Source organism: Notothenia coriiceps, unplaced genomic scaffold (genome assembly GCF_000735185.1).
Source record: "Notothenia coriiceps isolate Sejong01 unplaced genomic scaffold, NC01 NC01_scaffold00010968, whole genome shotgun sequence".
Classification (NCBI taxonomy): Eukaryota; Metazoa; Chordata; class Actinopteri; order Perciformes; family Nototheniidae; genus Notothenia; species Notothenia coriiceps.
The window spans coordinates 349,910-372,021 of NW_011343669.1; the positions used below are offsets into that span (position 1 = coordinate 349,910).

At 41.1% G+C, this 22,112-nt stretch overlaps 1 protein-coding gene across 1 annotated transcript in view; it reads right to left on the minus strand.

Annotated features, from left to right (window-relative positions):
- The window catches only part of wdr90 (WD repeat domain 90), a 34,513-nt gene that overhangs the window by 3,328 nt on the left and 9,073 nt on the right, over positions 1–22,112 (minus strand). Inside the window, exons 11-32 of the mRNA XM_010772197.1 lie at positions 21,113–21,209; positions 19,486–19,760; positions 18,820–18,956; positions 18,404–18,534; positions 17,877–18,007; positions 16,562–16,723; positions 9,681–9,809; positions 9,331–9,464; positions 9,200–9,240; positions 8,970–9,095; positions 8,043–8,195; positions 7,092–7,174; positions 6,905–7,007; positions 6,181–6,302; positions 5,433–5,589; positions 4,842–5,032; positions 4,168–4,336; positions 3,345–3,468; positions 2,482–2,653; positions 1,205–1,327; positions 744–912; positions 380–510 (exon numbers count right to left, since the gene is read on the minus strand). Of these exons, the coding sequence (XP_010770499.1) occupies positions 380–510; positions 744–912; positions 1,205–1,327; positions 2,482–2,653; positions 3,345–3,468; positions 4,168–4,336; positions 4,842–5,032; positions 5,433–5,589; positions 6,181–6,302; positions 6,905–7,007; positions 7,092–7,174; positions 8,043–8,195; positions 8,970–9,095; positions 9,200–9,240; positions 9,331–9,464; positions 9,681–9,809; positions 16,562–16,723; positions 17,877–18,007; positions 18,404–18,534; positions 18,820–18,956; positions 19,486–19,760; positions 21,113–21,209 (3,060 nt within the window). The remainder of the gene's footprint in view (positions 1–379; positions 511–743; positions 913–1,204; positions 1,328–2,481; positions 2,654–3,344; positions 3,469–4,167; positions 4,337–4,841; positions 5,033–5,432; positions 5,590–6,180; positions 6,303–6,904; positions 7,008–7,091; positions 7,175–8,042; positions 8,196–8,969; positions 9,096–9,199; positions 9,241–9,330; positions 9,465–9,680; positions 9,810–16,561; positions 16,724–17,876; positions 18,008–18,403; positions 18,535–18,819; positions 18,957–19,485; positions 19,761–21,112; positions 21,210–22,112) is intronic.

The window sequence follows — 22,112 nt, forward strand, 5'->3', positions numbered from 1 at the left end:
GCGTGCCAATGCTGGCACGCGTGCATGGGGTTGCCGACCCCTGATCTAGATGAATGTGATGAAGCAATTCATGCCGTTTTATTGTTTTTAACGTTGAAATGGCAAGTGCAACAAGTGAAGATGAGGGGGGGGCGCGGCGGGGGGTGTGTGTGTCTACAGAAAGTCCAGTTGTGATAGACACGGTTCGCCACTGAAAACCAGTAGTGTAGTGTTTAAACGATAGGTGCCGAAAAAAAAATGTGAACTCTCAGGATCATATTTCCTATTCGATTGACTTGTATCCAATCGGAGGCCACTCTAACCTCCCTCTGTGTTCCTGATGGCTGCCATGTTGAGCAGTGTTCAAGCTTTATTACTTGCTCTCATTCAGTGCGCTCACCTGTTCATTCACACACTGGATGGTGGTAATCGGGGCTCCTTTGTGATCCCGGATTATACGAATAGTCGCTCCATTCATCGGGCTGCTGACAGCCACCAGACCATTCTTCCCCGCTGAAAGGATCACATGACCTGTAGGGGGGGTTCGGGTTATTAGCTTCAAATAAGTCAAACCATGTTAAGAGGTAGTGCAATAGTTTGAAATCAGTCAAGTGCTACAAGATTGTATTTATTATTTGTGTTAATTGGCCAAGGTGAAGTGGAAAAGGGCGGTTTTCACTCTGTAGGTGCATGGCTCTTCTCTCAAAAGTCAGTAGCACAATCATCAAATGAAATACATTAAATACAGTACAGTAAATTCTCACCGTCAGCTGAGTACTGGATGGCAGTGACGGCCACTTGGTGAGGATGCAGCTTCATCTCCATCTCTGAGGAGGAAAGCCTGAAGATCCTCAGAGTCCCATCGCTGTATCCTCCAGCCACACATGCACTCTCTGTGCTGGAAGAAGGGCTCCAGCACACACAGCCACAGGCCTGATGCACAGAGAGGAACAGGGGGGCAATATTTGAATAATGTTATGATCAAATCAGAATATATTTTTGTTTCACCACAATATTTAAATGTGCTATGGAGTAGAAACAATGGGAGACCGCCAATCAGTGTAATTCCTTCACTTAATATAACATTAATCTCTACCTGAGAGATAATTGAATTGAATTTATTTAAAAAATAAAAGGAAAGATGTACAGTCTTAGATCCTCCATGGAGGTGCCCATTAAAAAGCAACAAGCTCCTTCCATACATTAACTCAGAATACTCCCTCACCTGGTTGAGCACCTGGAACTGCACCACCAGCTCGTTGCTAGGCGCCGACCACACCCTCACACTGCCGTCCTCGCTGCAGGTGGCAAAATGTCTCTCGTCAGAGCTGAACACCACATCATTCACCTGGAGAGAACACACACACACACACACACACACACACACACACACACACACACACACACACACACACACACACACACACACACACACACACACACACACACACACACACAAATAATTAAATGTGTTCAGTCGCATCTAAATATAAACTTAGTTTCATCGTCATGGACAGAAAACTGGAAGCTCGAAATGGAACAATTGTAATTAAATTGGTGTTCATCGTGCTGGTGGCTTTTCCATCAGTACATTGGTATGTCAGAAACAGCTGGTAATTGCTTCCCTGCTGTTTCTTTGATTTCATGATTCACACCCCTATGTTCTGAAGAGCTACAATCTGCCTGTAATATGAAATACCCATATCCTCACTTTTATGTGTGATTGACAGGCTGTTTATGCAGGTTCCCACTACATACATTAGTATTTTCACATAGCAGAAAATACAGAATGAGTGGTACTAACATTCACCTTCATGTACAGTATTTAAAGAATACGGCAATAGTTTAGGCAAATATCAAGTCACAAGATTGGTGATGAGAAAGTAATGCTTTGAATTAAATTAGAATGTGATACTTAGCATCTCATGCTGGTGTAAATGCCAATTGTTTTTGTAGATATCTGGCCAGATAATAAAAATGTTGAACAAATGATGGCGTTGGATTTCAGAGGTTCACCAAACTCAATAAGATTTAGTCTGTATATTTAATATATATCTGGACTGAATGTCATTACGATAATTGTTTTTAGATTTGAATAAAAGCCATGAAAATCTACTTTTCGCAAGAGGAAGAGTCAGGGGAGTGACTGAATGTTAATATAGAATTTCATGAAGTCATCTCATGGTTGTTGAAGTATGCTGAAGTGGTGGACAGTAAAACTGAGACTTAGACCTAAAAACCTCAGATTTTAGGTTTAAAATGATTAAGAAAATATATGCAGTTCCTATTTCAGCATTACTCACAGCAACAGTTTTGAATTGGGGTTGATACTCTATTTGTAATATATATATATTTTGTACTATTATAGCTATAGCAGTCATATTAATGCAGACCATGCCATGAAACTATAAGGAATAAGGTGAACAACACACACTAATCCCAGTTATAAGCTGTATGGAGACACAGGATGTGCATATGGTTTCACAGATCTCTCCCTGATACCTGGGTCTTGTGCCCGCTGACCAGCCGGATGCTGCTGCAGTCCGACCAGTTGATGTACCAGAGGGTTCCCGCTGTGGTGCCAACGATGCCCATGTCCATCGAGGTATCAAACGCAGCGCTGACCGTCGTCCCGTCCAGCATTATCTCCTGCTCCAACACCACTGAGGTGCCACTGAGGGACAGAACAACAACAATGGGCAGACATCATCACTTAAGGATGAAATGGAACCGTATTTCCACTGTTTTGTTTGCTCGTTTAATCATTAACATCAATCAGTCAGGTCTAGCAGAAGGGAAAAGCCTCATAAAACTGCATTAAACCACTATATATAGTACAAAATATACTTTGGGTTTTGACATTCAAAATCCACAAATATAAATACTTATTTGTCATACTGAGTGTGAGTACCTCAAAAGCAATTACAAGAAATAACACATTTCTTCACGATGCTCCGGGTACTTTACATTGAATGAATTTTGGGAGAAGTGGAACATCCATCTTTCCATGAATTACCCTAAATGTGCCGTTATTGTATCTCAAATTGCAGGCCTCGCTTCAAAAAGAGATCGTTGAGTTCAATGGGATTTTCACCTGGTTAAATAAAGGCTACAAAGAAACAAACAAATGGAAAACACCTACCATTATGATGAGGTACAATGGTAGGTAAAGACATATATTATGACCTTATAACATTATGTTATTATTGCCCTTATGCAAAATGTTATATAGACTGAAATGAAACAACGCAGGTGTCCCACTGTGTGTGTAAACTGTATCCGGACGGCATCAATGCATTCATGCCACAAAAGAAAAAAGTATACGGTCTGGATCTCCACAGGAAGAATAAAGCTGAGCTACAGACCTGTCTTCCCCGCTGCAGACCTTTTCCTGAGGCTTCACGCCCCGAACAGCTTCTACCTCCCACAGACGCAACCAGCGGGTGTTGCTGCCCGTCAACAGATGGTTCCCCCGACACAGCAGCACTCCTACATGAAGACACCAAATCATCCCATTACAACTGGTAGAAACCCCGGACCAGAACAAATGTAAGCCACAAAATTCAAAATGACGAAAAGTGATGTTTTAGGCATTTAAAAAAATAAATAATCCATGAATACAACAGAAATAGCTTGAAGAGAATAACACTTTGAATAATAATTCCTTATATTTATTATAGCGCTTTTCCAGAGCTCAAAGCGCTTTACAGATGCACAGATTACACACATATCAGACATGTAACGGTCATGTACTGTGGACAATACCCACAGGAGGAAATTCAGGTGAAGTGTCTTGCCCAAGGACACAACGGCTTTACAGACGCAGCGGGTTTCGAACCTTGATCTGATGATCAACGCACAGCCCGCTGCGCCACTCCACCCAGTACTTTTGTAGCAGAATCCTATAGCAGTCAAGCCTCTATTCCCTGATGTTTTAGCTTCACACTGACATAGTAACAGTTGGACAGTGTCAGTGTGTAACTATGGAAACATAGTTGCATTGAGAGGAACATTTTCCAAGGAATTGTGGGTAAGATTTTTCCCCTGTGTTAATAAACGACGCAAACGTTTAGTAGTCAAACACTATTGTGAATGTTTTAACTGTAAGAACAATAAAAAGTATTCAGCAAAAAATGATTATGTTATCCAAATTAAATGGTTAGAAAAAACCAAAAGGTCTATTCGTACCAATCTCTCCCTCATCGGCCTCCCAGGTCATGAAGCAGCGCTGCGTGTTTACGTCCCAGACGCAAACGTGTCCTCGATTGGTGGCGGTGAACAGGAAGGAGTCGGTGTGGTAGCACAGCGCCGTCAGCTCCACCTCGCCCACCTCTGAGGGGGCTTTCACCCTCTGCACCTTCGGGTGTGAGGGAGATGTCAATCATTACCCAACAATGAAAGTACAGAACAAATACTTACCCAATCAAATATGTAGTTCTGAAGTATTATGCTAGGGCTGCACGACATGGAAAGAATTACTGATGGTGATTTTTTTTAACGGAGATTTCAATCGTGATATGATTAAAAAATAACGGAGGGATTGATAATTTTTGCATCATTATTCTTATTGTCATTGAATTTATTTATAATGATATGGTGTGTTTTATTTAGAGGATCCGTACCAAACAAAGGTAGTTAATCAAGTTTTTAGAATGTGATTTGTAGGCCGGGACATCTATGCAACACCACAATCAACAATACTGATATTTGTATACTTTACTGCATATTGCACTAGCCCATATAAACATTTCAATAAAATGCTGATTAATTGTGCAGCCCTATTAAACATAGTTTCAAAACACTTTTCAAGGCAACAACGTGGATCATCAATTATGAATCATGTTTTCTCTGTGGTCCTTTACCTTGAGGTCTACATCTGAACCCTGTGTGTGGATCAGGCAGAAGAAAGCCCCCTGGCGGCCCACGCAGGCCAGCTGGCCGGCTGCGGAGGGGCTGAACGCTGCGTCATGGAGCGGCCCCGACACACTCACACTGGACAGCAGCTGGAAGGTCTTACTGCTCCACAGAGCCACCTCTGGCTCAGAGAAGTCTCCTACGGGGCGAGAATCAGGGGTCAGTAGAAGCAGAGTCACGTGGTTGGCCATGGCTGAAACATTGTCCTCATTTTAAGAATTTAACTGACAGAAAGAAGACAAGTCAAACTTTTCTATGAATTACTCGCAGGAAATGCAATTTGATTGTACTCTAACTTTGCTGCAAGGTAACTAACTACTTTTGCTGAAGCCATTTGCTGCATTAAAATCACATTGGACAGTTATGATTTATAAAAAGGCAACTAACTTCCCGAACTCTATATTTTATGCATGGTACTCTGGGACCTGTTGTACACAACTACATTTCCTGTTCCATATCAAAACAGGACTACAATATTAAGGGTTGCCACTTTATTTGGTCATGACCGTTGAATGCAATCTAATTCATATTTGACTGACCAACAGAGAGAAAGAAGCGATCGTCCCTTGAGAAGGCCAGACTCTGCACCGCCCCCCTGTGGTAGGAGATGGTACTCCGACAGGTTCCATTCTGGACGTCCCAAATGCAGATGAGGCTCCTGCTGGCGTTACTGCCTCCAGCTGCTGATGCCACCGTCTGAACAGGAAGCAAAACATACACACAGCACTTTCAATTTATATTACAACTCCATTAGACTCAGGACTAACTATGCCGAACACGAGAAAGCCTGCTTCATAATCCTTGACTTCTTGGGCCCAAACTTTGTGGAAATGTCACTCACAGACATTAGATCCAATAGCTTTTGAGAAGACTTTTAGAAACCCACAGACAATTTAAATAGAACCACTTGCTTTAAAACTGCGATGACTAAGCCTTGTAGCCATTAACAACCCTGGTCCATGGTTATCAGTCACATCGAAAGTGTCAACTTCTGTTCTATAAGAAGTCTGAGTGGTAACACCCTCCCATGGCAAGTGCTGAACACAAAGTGCTCCCACAGCATTGAATAAACCAAGCAGTATATCAAAGTGTCAAAATCAATCTTTCTCCTGAGAAGACACGCCCTTTTTTGTCCCCTGTTGAGAATGGACTGACAGTGTAATGCATTGCCTGAATGGAATTGTCAACCAGCTAATGTAGCCAATTTTCTTTCATGCTGAACTTACCGGCTGACGCCTGTTAAGTCAATCACTGTCAAATAACTGGGAAGTGTGGAACTAAACGTACCTGTGCATCATGTGTGACTGCGAGACAAGAGATCTCCTCGCTGTGGCACTGCAGGTGTCTCTGACTTCCTGTGTGAAGATACTCCACCACCACCACGCAGCCACACGAGTACGCAAACAAACCTGCAACAGAAAGCCATTCCTGATCAGGCAAAGCAATAACCAATACATTTGTGTAAATCAATTTAGAATACATTATTCTATTAAATCTTGCTTTAGTTAGAAGTTAAGACTATGAAGCATTTTAAGTTGTAATGTTTAAAAGCTATATTTCATATTTTTCAAATCTGAACATTGATTAGAATGAGATTCAACATTAACCTTTAAGAGAAAAAATATATATTCAAAAATAAAGATATATACAGTATAGATACATATACAGAGAATTTCTCTGTATACATTTATTATTCACTAATACTAGGAATATTACTGCATAACACTTTAAAGCAATAACCTGGTTTCCAGCATTGATATCTTTATTAATACAAAACTGTATATATTGGAATATACATATGTATTTTATGTAGTACAATGTGGTTAAGTTCTTAAGTTCTTATTTATATTTTTTGTTTATTCTAAATAGAGCAACATGAAACCCAATTCTCCCCCAGGATAAATAAAGTATTCTGATTTGTATAACAACAAATATTTAGCACTTGGATTTGACGGACCGATTCCTCACAGTTTTTGATTTTACTTTTAATATAATAGTATATTATAATAACCTCGGTCAGGGCTCCACACCATGTTGCTACGGCCGTTTCCATTATAGCCGATGACTGCTTTTAGCTTTATGCCCTCTTCTCCTGCCTGAGGAGCCACTGCAGCCTGGATCAGAGAGGACATTAAGACAGGACAGCAAACAAACCAATACATCAAATCACTGCTGTCATTATACAAAGTGCTCTCTACCTGATCCAGAGTGGAGGTCTTGAAGCGTGGAATAAAGTGCCTGTAACAATCAGGACGTACTGGCTTCTTTCCTTTCAACTCAACTATATGGGAATGTCACATAATTAGAGATAAATACATTTGAGAAAGGACAATTGTGCCATTAAGAAGAAAAACTAATTGCAGAAAGAAGTGAAGCTTTGGTAGTTAGTAGGGATGCTCCGATCGATCGGCCGCCGATCGTTATCGGCCGATATTCACTCTCTGCCGATCGATCGGTGCTCTCTATAAAGGCCGATCAAAAGAGCCGATAACATGACACTTTTCTCCGTGCGCGGCAAAACAAGCTCGCCAAAATGGCTTCACCGGTCTGGCAGTATTTTAAGGTGTCCGAAAAAGACAGTAAAATAGCGGTATGCAACGTGTGTGAAGCAGAAATCCTGCAGCTCCGCCCGCTGTGACGGACCGGTGAGCGGAGCAACACACACTAAGAGTTAGACCTAACACACTTCGCTATTTGATCTACCTCTGGAACAAGCTAAACTAGTTATACATATATTTATTCTTCACTGTCGGGTCACTCATTACTGGATCAGCGAGCTGCATGAGACGATACTGACGGGCTGTCAGGAGAGAGAGGGAGAGAGGGCTTCCGCTCATTTCTCCCGTGTTATTATCCAAAGTTAATGTAAACTTGAATAATGTACTTCATTTGAATGTAATAATTATGTTGGTTGTTGTTTTTGGAAGCGCCAGTGAATGAGCCCCATTAACTGAGTTTTAAACATCACTTTAAATGGAAGCTCCCCATAGGCCCCGCCTACACTGCGTTACTATAGTTACTACCCCAGTTACTAAACTATAATGGAAACGCAGCTTAAAGTGAGCCTGGCCTACCAAGGCCAAACTAAGCTGTGCTAAGCCGTGCTAGGTCCTAGCTTTAATGCAGAACAATGCAATGAGGCCCTTTACCAGCTTCCGTAAGACTTGAGTTGAGTGGAGATGTGTGGGTCAGCTCTGTGACTCTGAGGAAGGAGGATGGAGGTCTGGGGTCAGAGGAAGGGTCTGCAACTGAAGCGGGGGGGACTGTTGGGGGGTCATCACATATCGACAAGGAGCCCAAAACTGCAGGAGGGAAACAGGTGAGAAACGACGACTCAGGGTTAAAATAAATGATCATTATCATAGCTCATTGACCAAGTATAGCAACACATGCACTCTTGAAACATGTGTTGTGAGTAAATGTTGGTGTTTCTAAAAGAAGTGTGTTGCATGGCATGAGACATTTGTTTTTAAACTGGAGATTTCATTAGACATTTTGTTGTATATCTATACATTACGTCAGCAGGCATACTTCATTGTATATGCGAATAAAATCAACAAGCTCATGAAAATAATTCAAGTCTTTAAAAAATAACTCATATAGGAGCCGGAAAGGCAAGCCGTGAATAATCCTGAAAGAACAAAACAATCATTTGGTTCAACCTTTTCCTCCTTCAGGTAAAAAGAAGTAAACAGTGTTTGAATCCCTCATAATGACGTATCAAAGGAAAGTGCTTTTGTCAACTTCTGAAGAGCTTCATAAATGGCAGTTACAATTGAACAGTTTTTCAAATCCATATTGGCATTTTAGAAATGACATTCAAGAAGCACACAAGGAAACACAATAAGTGTTGTGAGTGATATTTCAAGATTAGGGTTTAATGAATAGTTACAAATCTACTCATTTAAGAGGATCATTTTGCTAAGGTAGATTTTTCTTATTTTGTTCTTGTGCTACTGGACAGAATTTAGCAAGATGAAGCTACGAGTGAGTGTGCTTTCAAAGCTAAGCATACAGATAACAGTAGATAGGGTGTGTTTGAAGGTCATTTTAAAAATAGAGAAAAAAAAACTCGCCCTCCTGGTCAACTTGGTCGAGGGTGCTGATGTCGAGTCGTGGTGGCGGAGAGGAGGGAAGAGGAGCCGTCCGTCGAGGCATCCCATTGGACAACCGAACTCCATTCACTTCAGTGTGTGGTTGAGCTAGGACATGAAAACACAAGACAAACAATGTATCACAACAAACAATTGAAATCCATTTAATCTGATTTTATTGTAGCATTAATGCAACATTTCAATGAAATTACCTGATTTAGGAGCAGGGGTGTGTCTTATTACCAGAGGTGAACTGTGAGTGAGGACAGAGGGTTTCAGATATTCTGCCAATAAAACTACACGGTGTAACACACAGATAAAAACATGCTACAGGGATTACTACCGGCTGTCAGTCAAAGAGTCGACAGGAAGTGCCAGGAAGTCCCAAAGGAAGATGGCGTCTCCCACTGAGACCACGCCCAGTTGGTCGGGGGTGAAGCCCACCTGGCGGATTGGCTGACTGTGGCCGATAAACATCTGGGTGAAAGAAACACACCTTTTAGATAATTATTAAACAACATGAAACACTAATACTCCCACTGATCAATCACAATTAAGACAATGTACTTGAATGCAACAGATACATCATTACATTGTTCAAATCATTTGTATTGTTTGTTTAAAATACAACAGAATCTGTAGTTTATTTTCCAGTGACTAATACTTATCGTAAACTATCAAATGTTTAACGACCTGTGAGTTTATATGGAGCTGCATGTTGTAATCCCACACTTTGACAGCATTGTGTCCCGCCGTCAGCAGGAACCGACTGTCCTCACTCACAGCCAGGGACGAGCACTGGTGTTTGTGCACCTTGGACACCTGTCGGGACAGAAAGACAGTCACAAACAAACACTGGTTTGAAAAAGAATAACATGATTGCGTAGGAACAGAAGTGTACATATTAACACTCTCACTGACGTTGGTCTACACTATTTACAGACATATTTTACACATTTCCTACAGCAGACACAGCATGAAAGTACTTTCAGGTAATTACCTCTCAGACCCTCTCAACAAGTCCCGTATTGATTTGTACAGTAGTACTTAACATAACATAGAATTACGTTTATTTATATAACACGTTGTTGAATAAATTAATAAATACATTTGCCATGATGAAACATGACAAATTTTTATAAGATAAGCCTTCATTTTCGCTAAATTGATTGATCAACTTTTAATACTTTTTAAGACCCCGCGGACACGCTGAATAAGCCATTACGACGCATTTTTGATTAAAAAGGAGAAATACAAATACTGACCCAAAAGTAATTAAAGTTGGCCCTTTATAAAACAAATTAAACTTAAAGCCTGCAGACAATGTTGTAAAAGATGAAGATAAGAAGAAGATTAAACTTTATTAATCCCCCTAGGGGGAAATTCAGTTTTTTAAAGACCTGCCATGTGGTAGAGAATGTTAGAGTAAGACTGAATAATGACAGAAGGCATCATAGGGTTTTATAAATGTGTCCTTATTTATATATAATAATCTGTCTGGTGTATATGTGACCTGCTCCATCGAAATCAGTCGCACTGACCGGAAGACACATTTTGAGTTGTATACACTGTTGGAAAGAGGAGATAGCTTTCTAATGATATCAGGATTGTTTTTGTACTCCAAATATTAAGCTAAATATGTCACATTATATAATGATGAGTCATCATTTTGAGAAAAAGGCCTTCAAAGTTTTCTCTTCTCTGGAATCCATCGATCTGATTGATTATTAGCAAATGATCAAAATAGTCCGGAGGGTAGATATTTTCGTTTGGATTACTGGTCTGGGGGAAGCTCGCGAGTGTGTGTGTGCGAGTGTGTGTGTATACGTGTGTGTAGTTTTGCGTTTGTGCGTATTGTATTGGAGAAACTGTTTCCCGGGGAANAGTTGCAAGCAGCTATTGTCTGCGATCGCAGGATATAGTCTTGTTAGATGTGCCAAGAGTAAGGACTGTCTTAGGTAAGACAGCTTTTATGTGCGCAGCTCCACTTGCTTGGAACAGTCTACAGGCAAAATTGAAATTGAGCATTTTTATTTCTCTGAATGTATTTAAGGCACGTCTAAATGAAATGCTTTCTGACACTCTGGGTATTTGTAAACGTTGAATATGTAAATATGATATCCTCTGTTGTTTGTTTGTATGTTGTTTTTATGTTTCATGTGGAACTAAATGATGCAGGTCTCCCTTGTAAATGAGATCGATGATCTCAAGGGACCAATCTGTCTAAATAAAGGTTTGAACTGAAATGAAATGAAATTAATAGACCTTCTCATTCTATACATGTAGTAATAATAATAAAAAATAAATGTCTTATTATTATTCGCTGCAGCATTCTGACATGACATGATCCTCTATATGTGTAAGATGTGGACCATTGGCTGTCATGACATAATTAAATGGGGCAGAGCAGTTGAATCTTAACAGAGAAGTTGATATATGCACAGAAATGCAACATGCAATCAAGTACACTAACAACACATCTAAATAGAGGGTACCTTGTATCATCAAAGAAGGCCACCTTCATGGTGTGTATGTCCACATCTGTGTGAGCTTTGGCTATAATGCTCACTTCTCCACCTTTACTAACGTTCATAGTGTTCCAGACGACCACCATCTACAAACACAGACACAGACAGTCAGCTCACAGCTTTGTCACTTGATTCTTATTAAGAGAATAACTTGTCATTTAAAACATTTTTTAGCCTTAGTAATGATATAAAGTGTTGCTTAGCATTTTTTCATCAAGATCTAATGATACCCCTGGCTCTCCTCAGATTACGCTCAGCTAAAGCTCATCACACTTGTACATATATTAGAAAAACTGAATTTTTATGTGAGAAATTTACATTTTTATGTGAGAAATTTACATTTGTAGCGCTTACAGTTTTATTGTGCCTGTCTTTACCCACTCCACAGAGAATACCACCGCTGTATGAGAAGCTTCGAAAAGGGGAAATAGCAAAAAAGACAACATTAGTAACTTAGCATAAACTTTGTATGTATGGTAAGAAATGTTTTGCAAATAATGGTCTATTTTTGCATAACAGTGACTCACATTGAGAGACCTTCTCTAAATGATGACATTGACAGTCTCTTGAGAACTCCTGGTCATTATTTGTATACAGACAGGTTGTTATTTTTGAGCTACTGAGTTTTCATTTTGAGATGAACAAGTCAATATTTTGAGAAAGTTTCTCATTATAGACTTAGTCATTATTTTGAGATATGAGGTCATTCTTTAGGAAATAAATGGCATCCAAGAGTCTCCATAGAGAGGCGAAGTCCCTCCCTCTCCGGTGGACCTTATTTCGGAAAAAGTATGTATTGAAGTCAATGGAGAAAATTTTGCCACGAATGACACATATGATGTTTGTCAATTTAAAAGATCATTTTGCAAGTCAAAAAAATAAAAATGTGTCGTAAAACTGTGAAGTAACACTTTTTTTTTGTGTGAAACCGCTCAATGAACTACATCTCCCGTCTCGCACCACACACCAAGACGGCCGTCACGTTGGCACATTTCACTTCTTTCNTGTTAATTATTGAGGATTGATGAAAGGTTACTTACATTTTTTTTTCTTAATGTTCTAAACATTTGGGACCCCGTCAGTCACGGGCCCTTAGAATCGTCCTAACTTTTCACCCCTTTACGGCGCCCCTGAGTCTGGGCATGTTGAGAGCTGTACATACACACAAGGGGAGTTACTCGGTTCCGTAAGAGCCAGCATGCGGGACCGGGATTCTGGGAATTGTAGTCTTTCTAGTTGCGTATTTTTCATAGTCTTATATTTCAACAGTTTTACGACAAACTGTGACTTTTTTGAAATTGAAATTATTATTTAAGATGGACAAACATCATATGTGTAATTCATGGCACAATTCAAACGGGATCGAAAGATAATCTTGACTTCAATACATACTTTTTCCGAAATAAGGTCCCATGGGTCGGAAGTAGATGGGCCTCGCCTCTCTACTGCTTAAAGCTCATTGATAATGAAAGATATCTGTGGGTGTGTGTGACAGAGTACAGTATATTATGCAGTTGGGTACCTCAGAGAGGACAATGAATGAGCATGAATCCTGGACATGGCCAGGCACTTTCCCTTATGGTAATCCCACACTCTGACTACACTGTGGCTGCCGGTTTGTGCTGAGGCCAGCAGTGTTGTGTTGCCATTAAAAGCCAGAGCAGAGACCTACAGAGAGAGCACAAGCACAGATCTTAGACAAAGTAACAAAAACTCAAGAAAAACGTTTCCGATATTACGTCATATCGGCAGTAAATCTGGATCAGCTCCGTCGTGCCTCCGTTTTTAGGGATGTGGGCAGTGGTGTAGTGGTTGTTGGACGCCGGGGATCGCCGTACCCCCACTTATTTGGAGCCCCCACTTATTTGGAGCATGATTTTTTTTTTTAATAGTCTAATAAATATAAAATCATTGCCAGTGTTATCAGTTGCAAGTGTGTATTTGTTGTAATAATGACGAAAACAGCCTGTGTGTCAGGGGCATCGCCGTGTGTGTGTGTGTGTGTGTGTGTGTGTGTGTGTGTGTGTGTGTGTGTGTGTGTGTGTGTGTGTGTGTGTGTGTGTGTGTGGGAGAGGGAGAGAAGCAGCACTGTCTGCTTGTTTGCAATGACGTAGCTCAAGCATTTATGCAACTTGATTTGAAGCCTGTGTGTGTGAGGGGCAGCACCGTGTGTGTGTGAGGGGCAGCACCGTGTGTGTGTGAGGGGCAGCACCGTGTGCGTGTGCGTGTGTGTGTGTGTGTGTTAGAAAGAGAGAGAGAGCGCTTATAATGCCGAAGCGGTGTGCATACACGATCCGTTTATTCGCCATGCATGTGGGCTAGACCTAATCAGAATCATTTCAAGTCCAGATTAAATGTTGCATAAGTAGGCTATATTTTTCGTTTCGTTTATTTAATAAGTTAATTTCAACTTTGACAACTTTGGGAATTTTGTTTGTTTGTTATGAGTTTTAAATATATTTTGAAAGTGGAGAGAGAGAGAGAGAGAGAGAGAGAGAGAGAGAGAGAGAGAGAGAGAGAGAGAGAGAGAGAGAGAGAGAGAGAGAGAGAGAGAGAAAAAAAAGAGCAAGCAGCGCTGAGTTGGGGGGGCCAAAAACATATTTGCACCGGGGCCAATCACAACCTTGTTACGCCACTGAATCTGAGGACCAGCCTGCACTCAAAGAGTTACATGATTATAATATTACGATCAAAATAACCTCCTCATAATTAACTGAAAATACACACTTTGGTGTATACCCTTTCCAGCGACGGTTAAGTTTGCACTTTCTAGTGACCAGCTGGTCCTTGTGATGCTCAGTTATCTGCTGGTCACACACATGGCCAGGAGATTATCATACAGTACAACACAGGGCTGCCTAAACTTATATAGTACGACACTTACTATTACTACCATACTCACTCAACCTCAGACACACACAACACACAGCACACACACGCGCAGCTTAACTAACAGCTTTCACAAAACCCTCAGCAGGACTCTTTCAATTACAGCTTGAACAATGAGAGTCCTGGCTTTACAAGGTATATCCATCAGAAACACAAAGGAGCTGGTGGCAGCTTATGTACAGACAACACTCCAATCTATATTGGATTCACTTCAGCATTCGACATGGTTCCCTGTTCCGTTTTTCCCTTATGAAAATCTATTATATATGAGTTTCAATAACACTTGGTGTATGTTTGACCAGAAACCTGAAGTGTTGGACAAATAAAGGCAGCACACATCAACCAAACCTGATGGTTGATGGTGTGTGTGTGTTTACAGCAGGGCAGTGGAAACTTTTTGGGGGGTGGGGTCATGTGACCAGCTTTGTCCTCTCTTATTATCTGGCAGGAATGTCATATTAATCCCTTTATCCTCAAAAAGAGTGAGAGAGAGGCTGGGAGATAGACTGAGGATGGTAGGGAGAGAAAAAGAGAGAGAGATTTAGAGCTAAATCCTAAGTAGTTTACTAGTTCTCAGAATCAGAGGGGAGACAAACAGTAAAACTGAGAGGCATACATTGAAAGAAAGAAAAATGACGATTGATGGTGTGACAGAAATAATTATTTCCACTTTACGAATATAAAGAGCAAAAAAAAGGCTTGTGAGATAAGGCCGAGGGGCAGTTTAAGAGGGACCTACTACTTAGCAAGAAAGCCTGGGATGTAGTGAAAAAGTAAAGAGAAGAATTCAGGTTTGGGGTCACGGAGACCTTACACACAACTGACTGGTTAATGTGTTTGTCGGGCTGACATGGGAAATGTGATAGTGGCATTTAGGCCTGCAATAGACTCCAATCATACTAAAAGCCTTTCAGGGGCATTTTGTCCTTTTAACACTAACGGTTGCAGTGACTTGTCGGTGCTAATGTGTCAATCTGCATGTGAGCGTGACATCTGGTTCAATATATGCACTTTCCATTCATTGTGACAGGTAAAGAAGGCTGCTGTCATTGGTTACATGCAAATTAAATGACTTTTTAGACAGTTTTAAAGGTCCCATGTCATGGCCATTTCTACTGATCATATTTCCATTGCTGAGGTCTACTAGAATAGATTTAAATTGTGCAATGTTCCAAAATCACATTGGTTTCACATACAGCATCTCTGTATAGTATGTGTATTCACCAGGTATTCACTCTCTGTCCTAAACGGCTTGTTGGAGCTCCTGCCCCACCCCTCCCTGTGAGCCCAGTGTGCTCTGATTGGTCGGGACGTTGCGAGGCTCGTTGCTGCGAGGGGCGGACAGGTTTCCGGGTCGGCGATACAGCGAGGACAAGCTAAACTCATCCTAAGCACACACAAACACTCACAGCCGAAGTAAAAACAATAAGTGTGGCTTGATATTGAGTAAGAAAAAGGTTTATAACTGCTGAGAATGGGTCTGCGGAGAGCATTNTCTTCTGTGACGTCAAGTTACTCCGTTCTCCGCTTGTAATTATGCCGTTACAAGCTTCAAAGTTGAATTCATCATCTGAATTTGCCGAAACAAGTTTAATATTCTGAAAGCCAAGACTTTGTTTATTTGAAATCAGATGAAAACAAACTGTAACGGACCCTGCCGTGTTATCTATGATTACTATACGGCTTACATTCATAATTGCAGCCGGAGGGAGGGGGAGCGGCGCTGCGGAACAGCAGAGTGGCGAGTGAGAGCTGTCATCTTCCCTTAACGAGCTTCAAACATGTATTTATCGTGTGATTTTGGAAATAAAAGTTTCATATTCTGAAAGCCAAGACTTTGTTTATTTAAAATCAAACAAAACACCCGAACCCCGAAAAACTAGTTTTTTACGCAAATCCACGTTTATTTTGAAATGAGCCGTTACGACTTCCGACTGATTTCGATAGAGCGGGTCACATATAAATAAACACCTTAGGAAGCAGCTAATCCATTTGTAGACATAAAGTATTTTAAGAGTGATTTAGTTTTACTGGGAGACAGTGAAGAGAAGTAAGAATAGGAGTGATGTGTAAGTATTCTGGTTGGTTGCAGCATGGAGTTTATTTACCGTGATCAAACACATGTTCTGCTAATGTGTCAAGGGTTAGAAAAGTTACCTCTCGGAGCAGGCGGCCTGTCTTGGTGCTGACCCAGAGGATCTTGTTAGAAGATGTGGCGACCAACAAGTGTTCAGTGGAGGCCGGAGAGAAGCAGACCCTCAGAGCAGAATCCAGCCGGGGGCTCTGCACGTCCAAAATACTCACATCTACATGGAGCAACTAGAGGGAGGTGGACGGGGGACACAGGAAGAGTAAGACAGAGGAACTCACAACAACATCACCTCCACATTTCAGGAGATATTAACATTATAAGTTGTCGGATATATTACATATTGGTTAATCATTTTATGTATGGTGTATACAGAAACAACTGAGTGTTCTTTTTCTATATGACTCAAAGAACAGGTTAATTTAAATGCAAAAAATACTTTAGATGAACCGTTTGGATTATGAATTGTTATGCTCAAATGTGTATGAACAGATGACGATTGCAAACAAGCCACATGTAGTTGTTATGTGGAAGGGAAGGAGGGATGGGGTGGGCAAGGAACCACGTCGTATTTTCTCTTTTTGGTACCCTTATTTATATCATTTGTATGTGTATATTTGTGTCTCTCTGTACAGGTGACTGAAAAAACTTGAAAAAATTCCAAAAGTTAATTTTCCAGTGACACGTGGTGCCCCAAGATATTTAACCTTATTGCCTGTTGACGTTTACGACCAAACCCTGGCTCTGTTATCTCTCTTAAGGAATGGGAGGCTCCAGCTATCTTGATAAACCAGTTCAACTCTCGGTCACGAAATGGTTTACGGCTGTGGGAACGCTGGCTTTCTAAGCTCCACAGATGTTTACGCCTCCCCCAATATGCTCATTAACTCTCTGTAAACTAGTTAAAAGGTCTATCGAGAGATAGGCTGATCAGAATTGACATGACAACCCACCCGTGCAGTCAGAACCTTTTGCTGCTGTGACTTGTGATATGAATTCTCCGGCCGTTTGACTTGTAATAAACATCATTGTTTGACATCAAAGCTCCAACTCTCCTCGTGTCTCTCTGAGTCCTGACTCTCCATTGCTGCAGAAGTTTCCCTTACAATGATGAGATATGATAGACTGTAACAATATTCCTATGAAAATAAACTACAAAGAGTAAGTTATAGCTGACGTAAGGATTTAAAGAAAAGGTAAGCTAGTTAGCCAGCTTTCACACATCCCCGTAACATCGCTCTCTGCCAAACTTAGAGTGAGCTGTTCTAAAGCTCTAGTTTTAGGTAAGGATGATGCTCCCTCACCATTCCTTCACAACTGAACCAGATCTTAATGTAATGGGCGTTGGGACAAATGGTGTGATGCCGACGTTGTGTAAGGTACCTCATCCAGAGAGCGCGAGTCAGCGATGGTGACGATGTACTCCGAGGGGCCGATGAAAGCCAGACAGCAGCTGTCGCTACTCACAGCGAGAGCGTCTGGAGCGTGCTCGGTGCCTCGAGCCACCACATTACCTAGCCAATCAGGAACAGAGAGAATCACACAACAGTGATGCTGAACATGGCTGCCTGATAAACTGTGATTCAAACTGGTGATGGAGAAGCTCGCAATATCAATTGATAATACACAACATATCAGAAAGTGTGTGTTCTATTTCAAAGTGTTGTTTCCATTGTGAGATTTCGAATGATTGTAATTATGGAATCTAACTGAGGTGTGTTGTGTGTGTGTGTCGCAGCTTCCTCAACGGCGTTTTTCACACAAGTTGCCCATGTCTGTGTCTCTTAAGAGTCTGGCACTGTGGGAAATGTTGTCTTTTATACTTCCTTGACTACAGAGGTCACAATTAGGTGAACATATTTGGCCACTTTTACAAAACAAAGACTGGCTCTAACAGTGGGCATACATACACACAACTCTGATCACGTTGAGGTCTTCCTCTGTGGCGTTGTAAAGTGCCAGAGAGCCCTGAGAGTCAGCGCTGTACATGAACTCCCCGTCCGGTGAGAAGGCCAGACCCACCACTTCACCTCTGTGCTGCCTGTATTTTATTGTTGTGAACAAAGAAAAAACAGAAAGGACATGAGAATAAAAGCAGTCATTACGCTCTCTCTCGAAGGACAGCGTCTAAAAGCTTTTCTATAATGCATCGCAACAAACCCACAAAAACATCCTTGTTTGAATTGTAAGTGCATGAGGTGCATCTGATGTATTTTCACTTGCCATACAATATCATAGTTACGCCGCCCACACAAGCTTTTAGAATCCCAGATAAAGAAGTGCTCTCAGTGGGGGAGCTCGAGCTTTGACGTTAGTTCAGACGTACTTGTGTTCAGCCAGCAGCTTGGCAGCGGAGATGTCGAAGACTCTTACGATGCCGGAGTTGAAGCCACAAGAGAAGACCTGCTCGCTGGGATGGAAAGCCACCGAGCAGGGGCTGTCCTCTGACGCGAAATCATACAACTAAGCACAGGAGACAACAGACATTCAGTTAGGTAAAGGTAAACCAATGGTAACGAAAGCAGGGGGAAAGGAGGTTTAATTATACTCATTTGTCGAGCGCCTTCAAAGAAAACCTTTACAATATTTGATATAACCTAAATAAGTTAAACCCAAAAATGTGCTTCGTGGTTTAGTTTACCACAGGTAAGACAGGAGTGTATAGTAAAATAAAAAGATCTTCAAAATTCCCCATATTTATCAAAACTGAGAGTTTGATGCTCAGTTTTGCCAAGAAATGCAGAAGACTTAGCACAAAACAGTCTGACAGGAAAAAAACATCGACCACGGCATAGCTTTGCTTCAACACAGAAAGGACAGCTGACATAAAGCCAAATGCCACCTTTTTATTGTATTTGTTATTTTTACCTATTGTCTAGTTCAACACATTGAAATCCATGTTGAATGATTATAATCAGAACATTCAAACAGTAGGAGCTGATTATTAGTTGAACATTTGTTCTGAAAACTCTTAAATGTGGTATTTATTGACCTGATGCAAGGAATCCATGTTCCAAATGCGCACGGTGCCGTCGGAGGAGGCTGAGGTGAGATGCCGGCGGATGCCATCCACGCTGAAGCCGAGCACCGTGTCAGTGTGTGACCTCATCAGCGTGTTGTAACCGCGGCTGCTCACATCGAGGAAACCCAGGTTACCGGTGGAGGTGGCTGCCAGCACCTGAAGGCTGTCAGAAGAGACTGACACCAGGCTCACAGGTCCTTCATGCTCTGGAAGACAAGGCCATGTGTGAGGAAGCACATATACATCTCATAGTTAGGAAGGTCGCTTCACAGAATGATCCAATTTTGATGTAATAATGTAGCAAATCTCCAAAACTGTGTTTCATTTTCAAGTTATCTCAGACATTATTATAGGTTTATGTTAACACAGGGTATATGCAGGAATCCTGAAGTCAAATGTAATTCATTTTAAGACCTTTTTTAAGACCCTTTCCACACATTTTAAGACCTCATCGCCACTTAGAGTTTTAACCGGTTACCTTGGCGACACACTTTACCTCACATTGACTATATACAGTACTGATTGGACAATCAGTACTGTATATAGTCAATGTGAGGTAAAGTGTGTCGCCAAGGTAACCGGTTAAAACTCTAAGTGGCGATGAGGTCTTAAAATGTGTGGAAAGGGTNTGGTGGTCGTCCGTTGGCGAGTCTCGAGGGGGGGGGGACGGTGCATGTTGCGAAAAATTATTGTTACAGTTGATGAAGGGGGTGGGGCTGGGGGGTCTAAAGTCAAAGATGAATCTTGATTGGGCCAAATTTGACCTTGAGTCACCCAAAACAATTCTGCTGGGTCTCTCCAGACCCGAACACCAAATTATACACTTTTTTAGAGACCTTCAGACTTGGCAAAAATGGTTAAAATCTGTTTTGTAGTGTTTATATATCTGTTTTGGAGGATATCATGAAGCCTTGTTCCGATGAAAAAAAAGAGTGTAGTTATTATATAATTTTAACTTGAAACGGGTCACGGGAGACCCGAACACAACATAAGGGTTAAAGGGGACCTACAGTATCATGCAAAATGCACTTTTTGTGCCCCCGCGCGGGCCGAATATTCGCTGCTGATTACTACCGAATACCCGGAGCCCGAAAAATGGTATTCGGGACAGTCCTAGTCCCCGGTGTGACAGGAGACTCACAAAGTATCCGGAAAAAAAAACCCCTCTCTTTTCCTCCTTACCCACATCCCTAAAAACGGGGTTACAACGGAGCTGATCCAGATTTACTGCCGATATGACGTAATATCGGAAATGTGGGCTGGCTTTACGCCCACGGCCCTATCAGAAACGTTGCGGTATTTATTTATTTTTTTTAAATAAATCAGCACTTCTCTAACAGGGCTGAAATAGAGGGATATGAGGCATGGCTAAAATGGGTGATCGGTTTGTTATTTTAAACAAAACACTTCCTAGACATGTTTTTTATGTATCTGAGACCTATAATATATGCCTAAAAATAGTATAATAGGAGACCTTTAAAACAGGGGTTGGGTAGAGGGGGAACAGCCTTTAATGTCATCATTTTGTGTGTGTTTGTGTTTCAGGTCCAGGCATTGCCATCAACAGCATCAGTGTGTCCTCATCATTTTGCGCCACAGGTTCTGAGGATGGCTTCCTGAGACTCTGGCCCCTGGATTTTTCCGCTGTCTTCCTGGAGGCTGGTACGCTCAGCGGGGCGTGGATTAATATTTCCCTGCATCAAAATTACAATATCTTACAGCTCCCACTCCACAGGGAGTGATGCATGCATAAGCCTTGTATACTCTTCAATATATTTAGACATTTTATAGTTTGCATGGAGGAGATTTCATTATCCTGATTGATTTCAGTAAACATGATCCACATAAAAGTCTCTTTCACCTCCGCAGAGGGCAGCAATGATAGAAATCTTTAAACAATCAAAGCTGTTACAGGGGGTCCGCGGGGTCTTAAAAAGTATTAAAAGTTGATAAATCAATTTAGCGAAAATTAAGGCTATTAAAAAGTATTAAACGGTATTTCCAGAAGGTATTACTTTTTAGCTTGTGTTCAAGTAGTCATATAAACTTGTCCCAAAAGCAGGTTGAATTCTACAGTCTGCCTGGAAATGTAATCATTTTTGCCGTAAAGGTGTTTTGTAAGTGTGATTCTTGTTTGGGTAGTTTTTAATTTTAAATGAATCCCGTTTTTGTTTGGATTTTTGACGTCAAATCTGACAGGAAAAACAATCGCAAACGCTCAACTGCTTTGATAGCGTGCGAAAAGGTTCCGTTTTTTTTAACGCCGGTTTGTTTTTTTTTTTAAAAACAACATTCGTTTATTGGGGGAAAAAATGCAAAAAAGTTTTTTTTTTTTTGCGTCCAAAAGGTTTGGAAGACTAAGGAAGGAAAGGACAATCAAAAATACTGTTAATAAAATTAAGGTCAAAAATGGAGGTAAAGGTTTGTGTCGCCCAGAAGGTAAAACCGGTTTTAAAAAAACCTTCCAAAAGTGGGCAGATTGAGGTTCTTAAAATGTTTGTGGAAAAAGCGGTCTTTTTTTTGAAAAAGGAAAAAATTTTATATTTTTGAAACTTCAGATTCCTTTTGCACCTACCCCTGTGTTTCACAAACAATAA